Source organism: Saimiri boliviensis, chromosome 5 (genome assembly GCF_048565385.1).
Source record: "Saimiri boliviensis isolate mSaiBol1 chromosome 5, mSaiBol1.pri, whole genome shotgun sequence".
NCBI lineage: Eukaryota > Metazoa > Chordata > Mammalia > Primates > Cebidae > Saimiri > Saimiri boliviensis.
Window position 1 is genome coordinate 79,706,890 of NC_133453.1, and position 20,441 is coordinate 79,727,330.

Below are 20,441 nucleotides of genomic sequence, written 5' to 3' on the forward strand. Positions count from 1 at the left end.
CTTTTATCCCTCACCCCCTTCCCATCCTTTCCTCCTGAGTCTCCCAGAGTTCTTTGTGTCATTCTTATGCCTTTGCATCCTCATAGCTTAGCTCCTACTTATTAGTGAGAACATACGATGTTTGGTTTTCCATTCCTGAGTTACTTCACTTACAGAATAGTCTCCAATCTCATCCAGGTTGCTGTGAATGCCATTAATTCATTCTCTTTTACAACTGAGTAGTATTTTGTCATATATATATATATATATATATATATATATATATATATATACACACATATACATATATATACATATATATTCCACAATTTCTTTGTCTTTATCCACTCGTTGATTGATAGGCATTTGGATTGGTTCCACATTTTTGTAATTGTGAATTGGATTGCAAAATATTTCTTGATGGATATGCCATCATTTACCTAACCAGTGCTGGGTATTAGGTTGTTTACAGTTTTACACAATCATAAATAGTGCTGCAATGAACACCTTTGTGTATAATCTTTGCCTGTATTTCAGATTACCTCAAGAGAGATTTTGGAAGTCATGTAGCCGGATCAAAGAATATAAGTAGTTATAAAGCTCTGATTACCAACTTGCTTCCAGAAAGTCTTATGAATTTACATTCCTATTCACACCATATTGTGATTCCCCTTCTATCTTTACCAGCACATTATAAATTTCCAACATATATCAAGTAGTTAAGATGTGCCAGGCATTCTGCTAATGTATCACATGCATTATTTCATTTAATTTGCCCAGTAGCTATGAAAGAGGGATGTTACCTGTGCCCCACCTTAGAAATGTGAAGACAGAGTCAGTAACTTGCCAGAGATCATGCAGCCTATGCATGCAGAGCCAGGGTTTAAATCTCGGTCTGGGTGGGTACGGTGGGCACACCTGTAATCCCAGAGACTCTGGAGGCTGAGATGGGGAGTACTGCTTGAGCCCTGGAGTTCAAGGCTGTAGTGAGCAGCAATTGCACCATTGCCTTTCAATGGGGCCAACAGAGCAAGATCCTGTCTCTAAAAAATTTTTTTTAATTAAAAAAAATGAGAAAAAAGGCTGGGCGCAGTGACTAACGCCTCTAATCCTAGCATTTTGGGAGCCCAAGGTGGACGGATTGTCTGAACTCAGGAGTTCGAGACCAGCCTGGGCAACACGGTGAAACCCCATCTCTACTAAATAATGCAAAAAAAAATAACTGGGCGTGGCAACATGCACATGTAGTCCCAGCTACTTTGGAGGCTGAGGCAGGACAATGGCTTGAACCCAGGAAGTGGAAGTTGCAGTGAGCTGAGATCACATCATTGCACTCTAGCCTGGGCAACAGAGTGGGACTCCATCTCCAAAAAAGAAGAGAGGGGAAAAAAAAGAGAAAAAAAATTAAAAAGGTTCCTTAGTCTGCAGAACCAGTGTCCTTTGCCTCTCTACAATATTACCTTTAATGGGGACTTTGCTTTTTAAAATTCTTCTTAATTTGGTAGTTTAATAACATATTTTCATTGATCTTTCTCTGATTTCTAATGAAAATAAACTTCAATAAGTTAAATAATCATTCATAGTTCAAGTGTGAGTGTTCTTTTTCTTTGCAAATTTATCTATCAAACCCTTCACGTGTTTCTTATTGACTTTATTGACTTCAGAAATATCAAGTATACTGACCCTGTATTTCTTGTATTTATTGTAAATAATTTTCTAAGTTTTTTTGAGTGAATGCCAAAAATATTACAGAAATAAATTTTGACTAGTTTTAATATGTTCAAATCTGTATATTTCCTTTTATTTTTTTCTCTATTGCTTTTAGGTTAGAAAGCCCACCATGTAAATTATAAATCTTAATTAAATATATGCCCATATGGTCTTCTAGCTTTGTGTTATAGGTTGCTTTAAAAAAAAAAAAAACAGGGTCTTAATCTGTCACCCAGGCTGGAGTGCAGTGGTGCATTCATAACTTACTGTAACCTGGCCTCAAGCAATTTCGCCTGCCTGAGCCTTCCAAGTAGCTAGGACTGCAGGAGTGCACCACCACGTGCAGCTAAATTTTTTAATTTTTTTGTAGAGACAGCGTCTTATTATGCTGGCCAGGCTGGTCTGGAACTCTTGGCTTCAAGTGACTCTCCTGTAAGGTCCTTCCAAAGTGCTGGGATTACAGGCAGAAGTCACTGCACCCAGCCTCTGTTTTGTTTTGTTTTGTTTTTTCCTTTCTGATAGCATGTTACATCCAGGGTATATGATACGTGTTGTCAGTGAATACTTAATTATTTTCCCTAATCCTAGCCACTTGTTCTAGCATCATTTATTGTGTATACTTTCATTTGTTAAAAACAATATAGACCTAGGATAGCACTTTGGGAGCCTGAGACAGGAGGATCACTTGAGCCCAGAAGTTTGAGACCAGCCTGGGCAACACAACAAAACCCTGTCTGTGTGTTTTTTTTTTTTTCCAAAGAGAAAACAATATATCAATATAGGATGCCTCTTTTATCATATATTAAGACTCTGTGTGTATATGTGTATATATGTGTCTGTGTATATATATTCTATTTTATAATAATTACTTCAGTATAGTAGCTATTTTAAAATATTTCTCATATATATAATGTGTGTATGTGTGCATATAACATATAAATAGAGTCAGCCCTTCATATCCGTAGGTTCTGAGTCTGGATTCAACCAACTACAGACAGAAAATATTTGAGAAAAAAAAATTTTTTTAACCTACATTTTCCTGTATACTTAAATCATCTCTAGATTACTTATAATACCTACTACAATGTAAATGCTATGTAAATAGTTGTTATACTGTATTTTTTAGGGAATAATGACAAAAATGTCTACATATTCAGTATAGACAAAAAAATTTTTTCTCAAATAGTTCCCATCTGCAATTGGTTGAATCCAGATTCAGAACCCATGGATGTGAAGGGCTGACTGTATTATATGTTATGTACCCACATACACACATTATATATATATGAAAAAAAAATTTTTTTTTGAGACGGGGTCTTGCTCAGTCACCAGGCTAGAGTGCAGTGGCACGATCTCGGCTCACTGCAACCTCTGTCTCCCAGGTCCAAGCGGTTCCCCTGCCCCAGCCTCCTGAGTAGCTGGGACTATAGACGTGTACCACCACACCCAACTAGTTTTTTGTGTTTTAGTAGAGATAGGGTTTTACCATGTTGGCCAGGATGGTCTCTATCTCCTGTCTTCATGATCCACCTGCCTCGGCCTCTCTTTCTCTCTGAATTTTTCATTAGGTTTTCTTGGGTTTTCTAATTAGGTAAACAATATGCGAGCAACAGTGCCCCTCTTTCCTGTAGTTACCTCTCTCGTTTTCATTTCATGCCTCACTACATATGCTAGAACTTCCAGAATTTCCATGGCAAATACCAGAAGCAGTAGTAGCCACCATCCTAGACTTGCTTTGGACCTTTGCAACAGGACAGTCCTGCATTGTTAAATATTTTGTTGACTCTTGGTTTAAGATATCGCATTCTATAACAAGCTTATTTAGAACTTTTAATCAGGAATGAGTACTGGGTTTTCTAAAACTTGTTTCCAGCATCTGTTGAAATTGCCATATCATTTTTTTTCCCCATTAGGCCTGTTTCTATGTGGTAAATATTAGTAGATATTGTATTAAACCATTTTTACATTCTTGTTATAAAATCTAATATTTTGCTATTCTACTGAATCATATTTCTTAGAATTTTACTTGGGAATGTGTTCCTCTCTCTTCAGAGAGTTAATTTTTATGCTATATTATCATTTTTTTTCTGATCATGTTAGCCTCATAAAATGACTGGGTAGCTTTCCATCTTTTGTGTGTTCTGAAATTCTGGTTCAGCCTGGAGAATTCTCTTTCCCTGAAAGTTTGGAGGAACTACCTACAAAATGTCAGAACACTTTTCAGAGAGCATTTTTTCTTTTCAAAAAATTTTTAATTATTCCTTGTTTATGATTGACTCAATCATTGTACCAATTTATCATGTGCAGTGTGATGTTTCAATGCATGCATGTGTTGTATAAATGATCCTATCAGGGCAATTTCCATATTCCTCACTTTAAACATTGATCTTTCTTTGTAAAGATAACATTCAAAACCTTCTCTTCTATCTTGAATTATACACTACATTGTTCTTTGCAGAGATCATACTCTAATGATAAAGGAGTTTGGTGCAGCAGTGAAGGGCCTAAGCTCTGAAGTCAGATTGCCTGGGTTTGGATTCCAATTTGGCCATTTACTATGCCTTCGAAAGTTTACTTAACTTTTCTTAAGCCTCAATTTCCTATCTGCGAGCTCTGATACTGTTACACTACCTCATAAGGTCAATGTAAGGATTATGTAAGATAATTTATTTAATGCTTTAATTATAGTACAGATAGTTTTAAAAAATAGCCATTTCTAATTTTCCATTTCCTTCAGAGTTATTGGTACATTTTGGTGTTTCCACTTTTCCTTATGACAATTATGTTTATTATTATTTTTCAAGAAAGTTGTCTATTTAATTTAGATTTTCAAATGTATTGAAGTTGTTTATGATATTTTTAAAATCTTCATTATCTTTGCTTGCATTTTTATTTTGCAGTATTTAGATTTTTACAAAAACAGACACATGTTATTGGTTTTGTCCACTCTCTTCTCCACCCTCTACCTCTGTTGCTTGAGCTGTGTTATGAATACTATTGCTACATTTTTCTATCCTGTTTTCTTTTTTTTTGGAGGGGGGTCTGCTTTTGTTCATTTTCCAGTCTCCTATACTGAATTCAGTTCATAGTTCCTTTTAAAAAAAGAGAATACATTTAATAATACACATTTGCCTCCACATAAAGTTTTACCCATACCTCTTTTTTTGACATTTCTCATTTTATTCTTTCCTATCATTATTTTAGTTCAGTTTTGGTTTACTATTTACTAAGTAGCATTTTGTTTTATCAGTATCTCCTGGCATAAACTTACTTTTCTTATTTTTCTAAGTGTGATATGTTTCAAATATACAGAAAAGTATAGGGATAATATACTTGGAATAAATTTTCATATCTAATGTTATTGACTGTGATCAGAAAATGAAATCTAGATACTTTGTTTTAATATATGGACATTTTTATAGTGGACTAGTATAGGATCAAAGCTTTAAGGCATATTCTGTTATATGGTACACAGTTAGTTGTTAGAAAAAGTATATAAAAATCTAATAAGTTGAATTAATCATTATGATTTTGCTTACTTGAACTGTAGTCAAGTGTTATATATTAAATGTAGTCAAGTCAAATATTACTGGAGGTGTTTTGTCTTATTTATAACAGTTTATCTGTTTATTGCCACTATTCTGTTTTTTATAAAGTTAATTGCCCTTTATCCATGCTTTGAAAGTTTATTAAAATTTTCTGTCCAGGCAGCTATGGCTCACGCCTATATTCCCAGCACTTTGGGAGGCTGAAGAGGGCAGATCACCTGAGGTCAGGAGTTTGAGGCCAGCATGACCGATATGAAACTGCATCTCTACTAAAAATACAAAATTAGCTGGACATAGGGGTGCACACCTGTAATCCCACCTACTCGGGAGGCTGAGACAGGAGACTTGCTTGAACCTGGGAGGTGAAGATTGCAGTGAGCCCACAATGCCACTGCATTCCAGCCGGGGTGACAGAGCAAGACTGCCTCTCAAACGCAAATATTTTCTTAGAAATGTCAGTCAGGATGGGCGCTGTGGCTCACGCCTGTAATCCCAGTACTGTGGGAAGCTGAGACAGGCAGATCACAAGGTCAGGAGATCGAGGCCATCCTGGCCAACATGGTAAAACTCCACCTCTATTAAAAAGAAATACAAAAATTCACTGGGTGTTGTGGTGTGTGCCTGTAATCCCACCTACTCAGGAGGCTGAGGCAGAAGAATCGCTTGAACCAGGGAGTTGGAGGTTGCAGTGAGCTGAAATCACACCACTGCACTCCAGCCTGGCAACAGAGCAAGACTTCATCTCAAAAAAAAAAAGAAATGCCATGGTCAAATCCTTCATGGAATTTTTTATAGGGAGGCAAATTCAATCTAGAATCTAAATTTTTCTTGCTAGGATCTTCATTCAGACCATTGTTACATAATTGCTTGTGTATATTTGCCTTTTTGTTTAGTTTCTCGATGAAGAGTCCCGATACCACTGTGCCCTAATACTCAACCTCCAAAAATCACCTTTTACTGGGACATGGAATTTTACATCCTGCAGTGAACGCCACTTTGTGTCTCTCTGTCAGAAATATTCAGGTACCAATTATTATCTAGATAGCTATTGTACTTTATGCTATTAGATATATATATAGTGACTTTCTATAGGGAGGGAGGGGAAAATGGGTTGAAAATTTACCTATTGGGTACAGTGCTTACCACCTGGGTCTAATGCACCACATAACAATCCTACACATGTACCACTGTATCTAAAATGAAAGCTGAAAAAAAATTAATACTATAAATGAATACATATTAATTTATAATCAAGTGCCTTAAAATTTCATCATGGCTAAATCCTTGTTGGCTTAGTGAGTCAGATTATATCAAATGGAATGTGATTTTTTAAAAAAGATCATTGCCATAATTAATTAATTAATTGTATCTGATAGAATTTGTTAATAGCAGTTATTCTATTATCGTAATTGAATTTTGTTCTTTTTTCTACTCTGGCATTTTTTAGATTTTACTTTTTATTATGGGAAAAGGAGAAGAAAAAACTTCATATTTTTAATTGAGTGAAGTATTGAACATTAAGTCTAGTAATAGTATTCACTGTTATGTTTAGCATTAAAAAATAAACAAATGTGGATTTGAAACGTTATAAACAGATCAGGGTCTATGCATTTCCATAATCCAAATAAAAGTAGAATGCATACTTAAAAGTAGGAATCATCCATATTTTGAAAAAGATATTGTTTAAAAGGTATTACATTATTTTTCGTTCATCACAATGTGTTCTTAACAAATGATTAAGAAAAAATTTTGTCATGTAATGAGAACTGTATGTGCTTTGGCAGAATTTTTTTTGCTAAATTAATCTTTACCCATTTTTCCCATGTTTTTTACTAACTGCTTTATTAGCAAAGTACTATAAAGCAGTAATTCAATTACATCCTCTCGTGGGTGGTTTCTTACATTTCTTCATGCTAGCTCTCCCAGGTGAAAACTTTGTAAGGGGATACTTAATACAGTTATTTCCTTGTTGAAGTAGTTCAAACAAAGACATATTTAGCACCAACATGACATGATAATGCAAGTTACACTTATTTGCAGGTTTTCTCTTTCCTAAATCGGACAAAACAGAATTTTGTTCTGATTTTAGAAAACAAACATTGCAGCTCATATATTTTACTTAAGATATACAGTAAGATATACCTAATTTTATCACCCAAAATCTAAAATAAATAAATAGGTAAATAATATCTAAAGTAGATTGGTATGGGGAGAAATTTGAAAAGAAAAAAGTCCCATAACTTGCAGGCTGTGGGGAAGGGCTTGTGTTGTTGTTATTGTTGTTGTTGTTTTCTTTTACATACAGAAGTTAAAGGCAGACCGACCTTGCAGAATGTTTCAGAAACTGTAAAGTATCTAAATCATCTGTACAAAATAATCCCGAAGACTCTGACTTGGCACAATGCTCAAAGGGAGTGTCTGAAAAATAACATGCAGCTGGTGAGCATCACGGACCCTTACCAGCAGGCATTCCTCAGTGTGCAGGCGCTCCTTCAAAATTCTTCCTTATGGATCGGACTCTCCAGTCAAGACGTAAGTTTTCAGTCCCAACTGCCAGGACTGGGTGATGGAAAGTGACATTTTTTATTACGCGTAGCATCTCTCATATCAGACTAAAACAAACAGGGAGTTTTTATTTTGTTTTGAGACAAGGTCTCACTCTGTCACCCAGGCTGGATGGAGTACAGTGGTGTGATCACATTTCACTGCAGCCTTGACTTCCCAGGCTCAAGCAATCCTCTCACCTCAGCCCCCTGAGTAGCTTGGACTACGGGTACACACCACCATATCTGGCTAACTTTTGTATTTTTGGTTTTGCCGTATTGTCCAAGCTGGTCTCAAACTCCTGGATTCAAGCAGTCGCCCACCTCGGCCTCTCAAAGTGCTGGGATTCTGGAGTTTGCAACCAGCCTGGCCAACATGGTGAAACCCTGTCTCTACTAAAAATACAAAAATTAGCCAGTTGTCATGTTGGGCATCTGTAATCCCAGCTACTCGGGAGGCTGAAGCATAAGAATCGCATGAACCTGGGAGGCAGAGGTTGCAGTGAGCTGAGACCATGCCATTGCATTTCAGCCTGGATGACAGAGTGAGAGTCCATCTCAAAATAAATAATAAGTTAATAAATAAATTAAATAAGCCCAGATCAAGCCGGAAGTTCGGGAAGCTGCTTACCCAGCATTGCATTTACTTGCTTTATCTTCAGTGTTGGAAATTCTGTGAAATGCATTGTTTTGTCTGTCGAGAGGAAGCAATAAGCAAGATTACATTTCCTAGTTTCAGTCACCCTAAATCTTTTGAGACAAAAACAACATTGCAATATAGAAAATTTGTCAAGAATAGTAAATTAAAAGAACAAAATTAAAGTCACTTGTAATCCCAGTACCTAAAAATAAACATGATTCAATATTTTGATATGGATCTTTCAAGTTATTTTTCTACATGTACATTTTTATATTTTAGACAACTGGGGTCAGACTATTTTGTAACTCCCTGCCCCCCACTACTTAATGATTTGGGTCTTATTTCTTATCCTATTTTCAACCTTTACCTATGATTCTCTTTTCTTTTTTACACTTAATTTTAACATATTCTGTGTAGCTGTTTATATATCCTAATAGCTGCCTAAGCTTTTTTAACATGACAAAATGTTAATAAATATTTTATATTGAAAGCAACAAGAAGACATTGAAAGCTTTTAAACAGAGTAGTAACAATGTAAGACGTTACTTAAGTAGAAGACACTGTGTGGAAGTTTGGGGAGGACGCAAGCCGCTGGAGAGAGGAAGAGTAGTGATTTTTCTATAAATTCATGTAGGAAATGATATTGGCCTTTACAGTGTCTCAGGTGCAGCAGCTCTGAGTTATGTAAAGGGGTCACTCAAGTGAAGAAGTAAAAATACATAGAATTAGAGGATGTCAAGAAGGCTTGGAAACCTGAACACAGGCATCCCAAGTCAATGGTAGGGCCAGGAGGACAGAGCAAGACTTGGGACATCTTAGTGAATGCGAGGGAGGAGCAAGGCAGCCTAGTCCACAGTGAATATCATGGGGAGTTTGCAGTGATACAAAGAGAATAATCCTCAAAGGAAATGACTGAAGGACATAAAAACGTCCAGTACTCCTTTCTCATAGTCCTGTGGTATCTGAGAATAGAATATCAAATAACCTTCCCCCGTGGGTGCTGAAAGAAGATTATTCCCTTGGGAAAGCCGTATTTATATATTTATTTATTTAAGATTCAGGGGGTATATGTGCAAGTTTGTTTCAATATATATACTGTGGGATGCTGAGGCTTGGGCTTCAATTGAAACTTCATCCAAATAGTGAACACAGTACCCAATAGGTAGTTTTTCAACCCTTGTTCCACTCCCTCCCTCCCCACTTTCAGAGTCCCCAGACACTATCATTCCCATCTTTATGTCCATGTGTACCCAATATTTAGCTCCCACTTATATAAGTAAGAACATGCGATATTTGGTTTTCTGTTCCTGCCTTGATTCACTTAGGATAATGTCCTCCAGCTATATTCATGTTGCTGTAAAGGGCATGATTTTGTTCTTTTTTATAGCTGCACAGTATACCATCGTGTATATGAGCTGCTACATTTTCTTGATCCAACCCACTGCTGGTGGGCATCTAGGTTGATTCCAAGCCTTTGCTGTTGTGAATAGTGCTACAATAAACCTACGAGCAAAGGTGTCTTTTGGTCGAATGATTTATTTTCCTCTGGGTATATACCCAGTAATGGGATTGCTGGGTTGAATGGTAACTCTATTTTTGTTCTTTGAGAAATCTCCAAACTACTTTCCACAGGAGCTGAACTAATTTATAATCCCACCAACAACGTGTGAGCATTCCCTGGTAAAGCCAGGCTTAAATCAAGATAAAGAGTTTAATGAAAAGATATTTATAGTCTTAATATTTTGTATTCAATAAAGGATAGAAGGCATGGGATGATTTATTTAGATAGAATAGAAATTCCAAAGGATCAGGGACAGAGGTTAGGTGGGAAGTACAGCAAAGGGGAAGAAATGCTGGGCAGGATGGATGAGTGCAGGCAAAGTCACACTGCCGAAGGGCCACGCTGGAGGCCACAATGGCTTAGGCATTAACTGGGTTAGGATTAGGGGCTAGGATTACAGTTTGCTCTGGTCATGAACATTTCAGAATGAAGCAGCTAGTGGTATTGAGGCTTGACTGTGTTGTTGTTTATGGTTCACTAAGGAGACTGTGTGGCTTCATTCAGTATTTCAAATAAACTAGTGATGTAGACTGCCTTGGGCCTCAGGAAAGCTTAGTTCAGTGGATCTATTAGGCCAGCACCAGACCCACCAGTGAATATGTAAGGCCTGGTGCTCTGGCAGCACCATGGGGAAGCTCAGAGAGGCCTGAGCTTCTCTGATGGATTGTGGGGTACGGGCCTTTCTGAGCTTCCCCATGGTGCTGCCAGGACCTTCCCAGGGTATAAAGGCAGATGTTCACAGACTTCTAGCACACACTAGAATCTAGTGAATGAAGAAGCTTCTCTCCCCAACAAGAAGTATGAAAACTGGTGTGAGATCCACAGCACATGAGGAATTAAGAGGAAGGGAACCACCAGCTCTCTGTGTGCCAGCTAGGCCCTGGATTCCAGGCTTTACACATGTTATCCCATTAATTCCAGCCCCATGAAATTAAGTGTCGCACTCTTTTCATTGATAGGGGATGGAAATTTGGAGAGGTGGGCACATGAAAGCTAGCAAGTAACTGAATCAGAATTCAAAACCAGGTCGGCTTAGCTCCGTAGCCCATATTCTTCCTGCTGTGCCAGGCTGTCACTGATCTAATCAGTGCCTATAGTGATCTTCCCCCATTTTAGCTTTCTGATTTCCAACAACAAATGGTTCCAATTATGTGTGAGGCAGCGCAGCATAATGGTTAGGACATAGACTCTAGGGATTGACAGCCTGGCTGAGAAGCCCAGCACTGTGGTTTGTATTCTGTGGGACTTTCCACAAGTTGTATACCTTTAGTTTCCTCATCTTTAAAATGAAGATAATAATAGTACTTCTCTTATAAGGTTATTACAAGGATTAGTAAACCAATATTTATAAAGCACAATGCTTGTTACATAGTAAGTGCTATGTAAATGTGTATAAAATATAAAAGAAAAAATCATTAGATTGACCATGATAGTCAAAATAATACAAAGCATTAACATGAATATTGCCACTTTAAATGTATTTCTGCTCCTTACAGGATGAACTCAACTTTGGTTGGTCAGATGGGAAACGTCTTCATTTTAGTCGCTGGGCTGAAACTAATGGGCAACTTGAAGACTGTGTAATATTAGACACTGATGGATTCTGGAAAACAGTTGATTGTGATGACAATCAACCAGGTGCTATTTGCTACTATTCAGGAAGTATGTGAATTTTAGATATTTTAATTCTTAAATTATTAACAGCCTTATAAGTGGTAGAATTTTGGGGGAGTGGTTTTGTAAAATCTGGTTTTGGAATTGTGAAGAAATTATAATCATGTCTTTTTATAGCAACACTTGTGAAAATTTGTATTCAAGGAGAATTACATATTAACTATATTATTATTAATGAGTTATTTTATGCATGTTTTATTTTTATGTCAGTTGACAATGGGGATTAATACTTTAAAGTCCCATTATTACTTTACCTCTTTCTGCATATATTTATACTTATAGAAAGCTTACATTTGTGAGAGTTCTTTTGTGATTCATAATATTAACAACTAACATGACTTTTATGAATCACTCTTAAGATTCCGCTGGTTGTAAGTAACAGCAACCACCTCAAGCTACCTTAAGACAATGGGAAATTTAGGATCCCCAAAACAGGGATAGAGCTGAACCTATAACTGGTGATGAGTTGACAATTTCTAAATTTCACTTTGTAAATTAGAGAAAATCTCATAAACTTAGCCTGAGTCAGATACGTAATCTCTAGCCCAGTCAGAGGAAAGTGTTTTTACAACTGTCAAGGTCACATTTGTCCGTTTCTGATAGAAAGAAGACACTACTTCATGGACAAAGGGATTATCGTGATCTGGGAGAGTTACTGAGTGATCTCTACTACATATTAAACCAGTTTTATTTGAGTGGAATATGTCTATATTTGCATCTTTGTGAATATATGTCCTTTTTATAAAATAGAAGATTATAATCAGATATTATAGATATCAGATTTTGAATAGTATTTCTGTTTGACTTGGTTAAAGCAATAACTTATTTAGAATATCAAGTGTTTCATTTAAATAAATGTTCCTATAAAATTAATAGTGTCAGTAGACAGAAACTGAAAATGAATTCTCAAGGTTATAGTTAGGTGACTTTTAGTAATAAATATGTTTGTACAGTATCTCTGGGTTGTCCCTTGTACTTGACATTTGGTAATGCAGGAAGAGAGAAACTACGTTTAACCTAATAGCACCTCATTTTTCACATTCCTCCATGCCACAGCAGGGGTAAGAAAATTGTGTCAAGTAATTTCCTTCCTGTAGAAAGCTGGCTTTTTGTATGCTATGTCTGAGTATAAACAGAGAACAGGCTTCACCAGGATATTACTTCTTGGCTTCCTGAGTATTTCCTACAAATCAAGCCTAATGACTGTGAACAGGACTTAACATATTTAACTCCAATTAGAATTCTTGCCATTAACTCTTTTTCCAGATGAGACTGAAAAAGAGGTCAAACCAGTTGACAGTGTTAAATGTCCATCTCCTGTTCAAAATACTCCATGGATACCATTTCAGAACTGTTGTTACAATTTCATGATAACAAAAAATAGACATATGGCAACAACACAGGATGAAGTTCAGTCTGAATGCCAGAAATTGAGTAAGTATTGTATTAGTCTGTTCTCACACTGCTATAAGGACATACCTGAGACTGGGTAATTTATAAGGAAAAAGAGGTTTAATGGACTCACAGTTCTACATTGCTGAGAAGGCCTCACAATCATGGCAGAAGGCAAAGGAGAAGCAAAGGCATGTTTATATGGCAGCAGGCAAGAGAGCATGTGAGGGGAACTGCCCTTTTTAAAACCATCAGATCTCATGAGACTTACTAACTCTCATGAGAACAGCATAGGAAAAACCTGGCCCCATGATTCAGTTGCCTCCCACCAGGTCCCTCCCGTGACATGTGAGGGTTATAGGGGAGCTACAATTCAACGTGAGATTTGGATGGAGACACAGCCAAAGCATATCAAGTATATTATACCGTCCTTACTTATTGTATTTTGCTAACTAACAAAATATTTCCTGTGTTGTAAATATTTCTAATTAGCACTAGTAACAAGATGTCAAGAATATTCATCTCCTAATATCTACATTATCAGTGACAAAGTGTTGAAATTTGTGTTTAGTTAAAATGGAGAGTATAGGCATGATTCCTTTCTTTACTCATCCATTCAAGAACTAGTCTGTTTGCATGGAAGGTGGGTTCTCCTTTAAAAGGAAAAGAAATCGGTTAGGCACAGTGGCTCATGCCTGTAATCTTAGTTCTTTGAAAGGCTGAAGTGGGAGGATTGCTTGATGCCAGGCATTCAGGACCAGCCTGGGAACATAGTGAGACCTTCTCTCTACAAAAATTAAAAGCATGGTGGCACATGCCTATAGTTCTAGCTACTTGGGAGGCTAAGGAGGGAGGATCGTTGAGCCCAAGAGGTTGAAGCTGCAGTGAGCTGTAATTGCACCACCTGCACTCCAGCCTGGATGGCAGAAGGAGACCCTATCTCCAAAAAAAAGGAAGGGGGAAAGAAATGATACACAAGAGAGCAGAGTACTGGACATTAAATCAAGCTAGGCTGTGGGGAAGTGAAAATCAGTTAGTTGGAGCAGTCAAAGCTTAGAAATGCCACAAAGCAGCAGCTGTGATTAAAGAAGTGCACATTTCACACTTTCAGCTCTCAACAGTCTTCACATAATTCCTATGAGAGCCACAAAAGATTTGTGACTTCTGAATGATGGAACTGTTAGAACCAATGGAACTATGAACTTTGTGGAAGTTCCTATAGAAAATATCAAACCATTATTCCTCGAAGTGTGCTCTGTATAACACTAGTCTTGAGAGATATTCTGCAAAAAATCCTTAGAAGAAGGAAGAAAAAACAACCAATGAGAAAGAAAAAGGTTGAGAAACACTAGACACCGTAGCTTCCTGTTGGACATTAAGAAATGTACATTAACATATACTTTAAGAAATACTGGCATAAATAAACTAGTTTAACTTTTAAACTTGTTTAAACCAATGTTTACAAACTTTTTTTTAATCCCTGTAGATCTTTTCTGAAACTTCCTTGTTAATTTTGTGAGAAGCACCCTTTGGAAAATGTTAAGCCTTTTTAACCCTCATAGTGATAACTAAGGAAAAGGAAGATCTGTCTTACAGCCCAGCAGTCCCCAATCTTTTTGGTACTGACTTAAACCAACTGAAAATTATCTTTAAGTAGGAGGAAGTGAAGTGAATCAATGTTTTAAATTATCTACTCAACTACTAGTATTCTGTTATACCATAAGACCAAATTTAACTTCAAACATTTGAAAACTCCTTATCCTATTCATTTTAGTAAAATGGGATACTTTTAATTTACGTATCTTTCTAATTTTCCAATATTGTTTAGGTTTCAAAGTACTATATTAAACTGAGAACTAAAGTTTTAAATGTATCAAATAAAATAAAGTGTTCTGGATAAGTGATTATTAAAATGATTATTTTTTTATTTAACAGATCCAAAAGCACATATTCTGAGTATTCGAGATGAAAAGGAGAATAACTTTGTTCTTGAGCAACTTCTATACTTCAATTATATGGCTTCTTGGGTCATATTAGGAATCACTTATGAAAGTAAGTTGTAAATGCATCAATTTTCTATTTGTTTTTGGACTTTATTATACCGATTTATCAAGCTATACTTCTTCAAAGTACATGTCTATCAACACATAAAAGTATAATTATGTACTTAACTTACATAAATACCAAGGCAATTTTTGTGTCTCTGCTCTGCCATTAACATATCTTTATGATTGACTTTAAAGTTAAATGGTAGAAAATAATTTTCTGAATTAGTTTGTTCTCACACTGCTATAAAGAACTAACTGAAACTCGGTAATTTATGAAGAGGATTAATTGAGTCACAGTTCTGCAGGCTGTACAGAAAGCATGGCTGGGAAACCTCAGGCAACTTACGATCATGTCAAAGGCAAATGGGAAGCAAGCATGTTTTACTATGGTGGAGCAGGAGAGTGTGAAGGGGGAGGGGCTGCCACTTTTGAACAACCAGATCTCATGAGAACTCACTATCATGAGAAGTTCACCTCCATGATCCAATCACCTCCCACCAGGCCCCTCCTCCAAAACTGAAGATCATTAATTTCAACATGAGGTTTGGGTGGGGACACAGAGCCAAACCATATCAATTTTCTTTTTTTCACTCTTTCATCTAGCAACTCAAGACTAACTAAAAAGGATCACCATCTCATATAAATCTTCAATACTGATTTTATGTTTCCACTAACTGTGAGATGAGTGAGAACAGAATCACTCTTCTATTAATGTTGCACCTTTGGGTTTATAACCCTGGCTTGGGTTATATTGGCTTACATGTAATAAGCATTAGAAAAATGAGACACATGGCCAATCACAGTGGCTCACTCCTGTAATCCCAGCACTTTGACTTAATTTACATCCATAAGTCACTGTTTTGGGTTACTTTGATATACTTATAGAATATTTAATTGTTTATTTGGCACCTACACAAAGAATTTTGCTTTTTAAAACGTTTTTGACTTTTCAATAGCAGAGCCATGAATAGAAATTACTATAAGTCACTGTTTCTCGTTACGTTGATATACTTAATAGAATATTTAATTGTTTATTTGGCACCTATGCAAAGGATTTTGCTTTTTAAAACATTTTTGACTTTTCAATAGCACAGCCATGACTTGAAATTACTGTGAGAAACCACAGTATGTCAACTGAGAGATATATTAAGCCAAGTGAAAATGTGACTTTTTCACATCATATTGGTCAGAAAATTGATAACTTTGAAGTTTGGAAGAGGGGAAGAGGAACTGAGAGACATGAGATGATATAAAGCAGCAAACAAGAACCACATCATGTCTGCAGTGCTTCTAATGTGCCATTGCTGTAGGCAGATGTTTAGGGGTCTTGCCTTGGGAGATTGTAATCAGTGAAAAGTAGAAATAACCAGGACAACATTGGGTATGTGCAGGTAGTGATGGCATCACTCTTTATACCAATTTATAATTTTAATAAACCTAGCACCTTTTTTAAAGCTTTATTGCAACCATCACTACCCCAAAAACACACAATACATATTAGCATTCCCTCCCCCTCCCCCAGTCCTCAGCAACCACTGATCTACTTTTTATCTCTACAGATTGCTTAAATATAAAATTTTGGACATTTTATGTAAATGAGAGCATACAATGTGTGATTTTTGTATGTGACTGGCTTTTTCCATTAGCATAAAGATTTTAAGGTTTATCCATATTGTAACATGTATCAGTACATTATTCCTTTTTATGACTAAGATTCCATTCTATAGATGTAATACATTTTATTTATCCTGTATCCATGGATGGACGTTTAGATAAAACAACCTAAATTTTAAACCATTTTTAGTTATTATGTATAATCCTTCTCTGAACATTCACTACAAGTTTTTGTGTGAATATATATTTCTATTTATCTTGGGTAAACCCCTAGGAATGGAATTGCTGCATCTTTTGTTTAACCCTTTGAAGAACTACCAGGTTGTTTTCCAAAGCAGCTATACCAGTTTCCATTCCCAGTGAATAAGATTACTGACTTCTCCATATCTATGCCAATATTTGTGTGTTTTTCATTATAGCCATCTAAGTGAGTATGAAATGATATCTCACTGGGATTTTAATTTCATTTTCCTAATCGCTAATGATATTAACCATCTTTTCATGTGCTTATTGTATTTGTATATCACCTTTAGAGAAATACCTATTCAGATCTTTCACTTATTTTTAAAATTCAGTCTTTTTATTGTTGAAGTGTAAAAATTCTTTATATATTCTGGATATAAGTCCCTTTTCTGATAAATAATTTGCAAACAATTTCTCCCATGACTTTACTTACAGCACAAAAGCATTTTCCTTTTGTCATCTGTGCATATGTCAGAAGGCTTTGCTTATTCCAAGGTTCTGAAGATTTAATCCTGTTTTCTTTTTCTTTCTTTCTTTCTTTCTTTCTTTTTTTTTTTTTTTTTTTTTTTTTGAGATAGAGTTTTGCTCTTGTCACCCAGGCTGGAGTGTTGCAGTGGCATGATCTCAGCACACTGCAACCTCCACCTCCTAGGTTCAGGCAGTTCTCCAGCCTCAGCCTCCCAAGTAGCTGGGATTGCAGGCACCCAACATTACACCCAGCTAATTTTTGTATTTTTAGCAGAGATGGAGTTTCACCATGTTGGCCATGCTGCTCTCAAACTCCTGACCTCAGGTGATCCATCCACCTCAACCTCCCAAAGTGCTTTGGTTACAGGTGTTAGCCACCGTGCCCAGCCTCCTATGTTTTCTTCTAAGGGTTTTATAGCTGCAGCTCTTATATTTATGTTTGTGATCTACTTTGAGTTAATTTTTGTGTGTGGTGAAAGGAAGGGGTCCAACTTCATTTTTTTTTTATTTTTTGCATGCGGATATCCAGTTTAGAAGACTATTCTTTCCACACTAAATTATTTTGGCATCCTTCTTAAAAATCAGTTGACCATAAGCATGCACAATTGTGTAAAGTTTTATGTCCAGAGAATAGATTTCTGTGGCTAATTTTAATAACTTATCAATCATGTTTTAAATAAATAAAATAGTTATGTTAATTTCCATTGCAATTAAATATATAAGAGAAAATAATATTTTTGTATCTAAATAGGCTTTTGGGGAACAGGCGGAGGTTAGTTACATACATAAGTTCTTTAATGTTGATTTCTGAGATTTTGGTGCACCCATTACCTGAGCAGTGTACACTGTACCCAGTGTATAGTCTTTTATCCCTCACCTCCTCCCACCTTTCCCCCTGAGTCCCCAGAGTTCATTATATCATTCTTATACCTTTATGCCTTTGCATCTCATAGCTTAGCTCTCACTTGGTGAGAACACACAATGTTTGTTTTTCCATTCCTGAGTTACTTCACTTAGAATAATGGTCTCCATTTCCAAACAAGTTGCTGTGAGTGCTATTATTTCATTCGTTTTTATGGCTGAGCAGTATTCCATGGTACATACACACCACATTTTCTTTATCTACTCGTTGATTGATCGAAATTTGGGTTGGTTCCATATTTTTGCTCTTGAGGATTGTGCTACTATAAACATGCATGTGCAAGTGTCTTTTTCAGACAATGACTTCTAGAAAAGAATAACAAAAATAACAAAATGTTATTACTGAAGGATGGTGGAATTATAGGTCAATATTTATAGTTTGTATTAATATTCAAATTAAAAATAAGCATAATTTACTATTATAATCAGAAAATATCTTAAAGGGTTATATGTAATCATACAACCTTTTAGAAGGTTGGGAAAAGATGAAATCTTAATTGCATAACTGTAATTCAAGTCTTGATTTAATCTCTAAGCATAAGAAAAAATGTTTTCTTCTCTAGATAATTCTTTTATGTGGTTTGATAAGACCGCACTGTCATATACACACTGGAGAGCAGGAAGACCAACTATAAAAAATGACAAGTTTTTGGCTGGCTTAAGTACTGACGGCTTCTGGGATATTCAAACCTTTAATGTTATTGAAGAAACACTTTATTTTCACCAGCACAGCATTCTTGCTTGTAAAATTGAAATGGGTAAGTATAGTAAAATAGAGTTTTCTTTCAGTCCAGGGAAAGAATATAAGGTTATTATTTCCACTAGTGGGAATCATACCATTGAATCATACAGTGCTTCCTCTGTATACAGTCCTGTGCGAGGTGCTACAGAGGTTGCTGAGGAAGGAAAAGACATGGGTCCTGCAGTCAAGGTTTTGACCCTAGGAGTAAAATGTACGTGGGGAAGCAGTATTAAATTCCTTAGCATTGTTTTATGTAAATTAGTCTTCGATTATTTGATACAGACCTAAATTATAGGGAAGTCAAAACTGATACATTGGAAAAGGGAATAAAAAAAAAAAAAAAAAAAGAAAGCCTTCAAGAAGAGGTGAAACTTGGTCGGGCTTTGAAAAATGGATAGAGTTTATATAAATAAGAAGGTGTTTGGGGGAAGAGTTTTGACATTCCAGGCAAAGTGAATGTCGCTCAACCTTGCCTCATCTTTAAATAAATCTAATTTTAAATACGTGTTAGTTTTAATTTTTTCACAGCTTAAAAGCTGTTAATTATTACCACTGTGCCCTAAAACTGTCATTACTCCCACTGTGCCCTAAGCTGTCTGCTCACAGGGAGCCTGTAACAGTGGTGTGCTGGCTAATCAGCTCACTTCATAGTGCCATGGTCAATTCCGAAGACCATGTCCACCAGCAGCCTCCAGGAATTCCTTTTTATAACCTACTTGGAGTCCATGTAAACTTTTGAGACTTTTTAGAAACTAGTCTCTAGCCCCAATTTCTAGGCATTCTCCTGGTTCCCTGTTTTTTCCCATTCTTGCTCAGCAAAGCATCTTGTTCTCAATCAAGCTGGTCTCTTCTTTGTCCCAGGCAAGTTGTATGCCCATCCTCATACTTGCACCTTATGTTTTCCTCCTGCCAAGAAGTTTTTCAACTTCTTTCTTTCTTTCTATATCTTTAATAAACTTTTCATTTTAGGATAGCTTTACATTTACAGAAAAGTTGCAAAGATAGTACAGATCGTTCTCATCTATCCCACAATTTCCCCTATTGTTGACATATTACTTTAGTATGGTATATTTGTCACAACTAATAAACCAATATTGATGCATTATTATTATTAACTAAAGTCCACACATTATTGAAATTTTCATAGTTTCTATTTAACATGCTTTTTCTTTCCAGGATCCCATCTAGGACCCCACCTTATCTTCAGTCATCCCTCCTCCTTAGGCTCCTCTTCACTGGGTGGTTTCTCAGACTTTTCTTATTTTTCATGGCCTTGTCAGTTTTGAGGAACACAGGTCATGTATTTGATAGAATGTCCCTCAGTTTGGGTTGGCCTATGATTTTCTCATGATTAAACT

At 36.3% G+C, this 20,441-nt stretch overlaps 1 protein-coding gene across 3 annotated transcripts in view; it reads left to right on the forward strand.

The window, feature by feature from the left end:
• The window catches only part of LOC101046877 (CD302 antigen), a 180,980-nt gene that overhangs the window by 105,399 nt on the left and 55,140 nt on the right, over positions 1 to 20,441 (forward strand). For all 3 annotated transcript variants that reach the window (XM_074399622.1, XM_003921945.3, XM_010329839.3), the window contains exons 24-29: positions 6,131 to 6,260; positions 7,543 to 7,769; positions 11,478 to 11,643; positions 12,922 to 13,089; positions 14,983 to 15,099; positions 18,905 to 19,099. In XM_074399622.1, the coding sequence (XP_074255723.1) occupies positions 6,131 to 6,260; positions 7,543 to 7,769; positions 11,478 to 11,643; positions 12,922 to 13,089; positions 14,983 to 15,099; positions 18,905 to 19,099 (1,003 nt within the window). The remainder of the gene's footprint in view (positions 1 to 6,130; positions 6,261 to 7,542; positions 7,770 to 11,477; positions 11,644 to 12,921; positions 13,090 to 14,982; positions 15,100 to 18,904; positions 19,100 to 20,441) is intronic.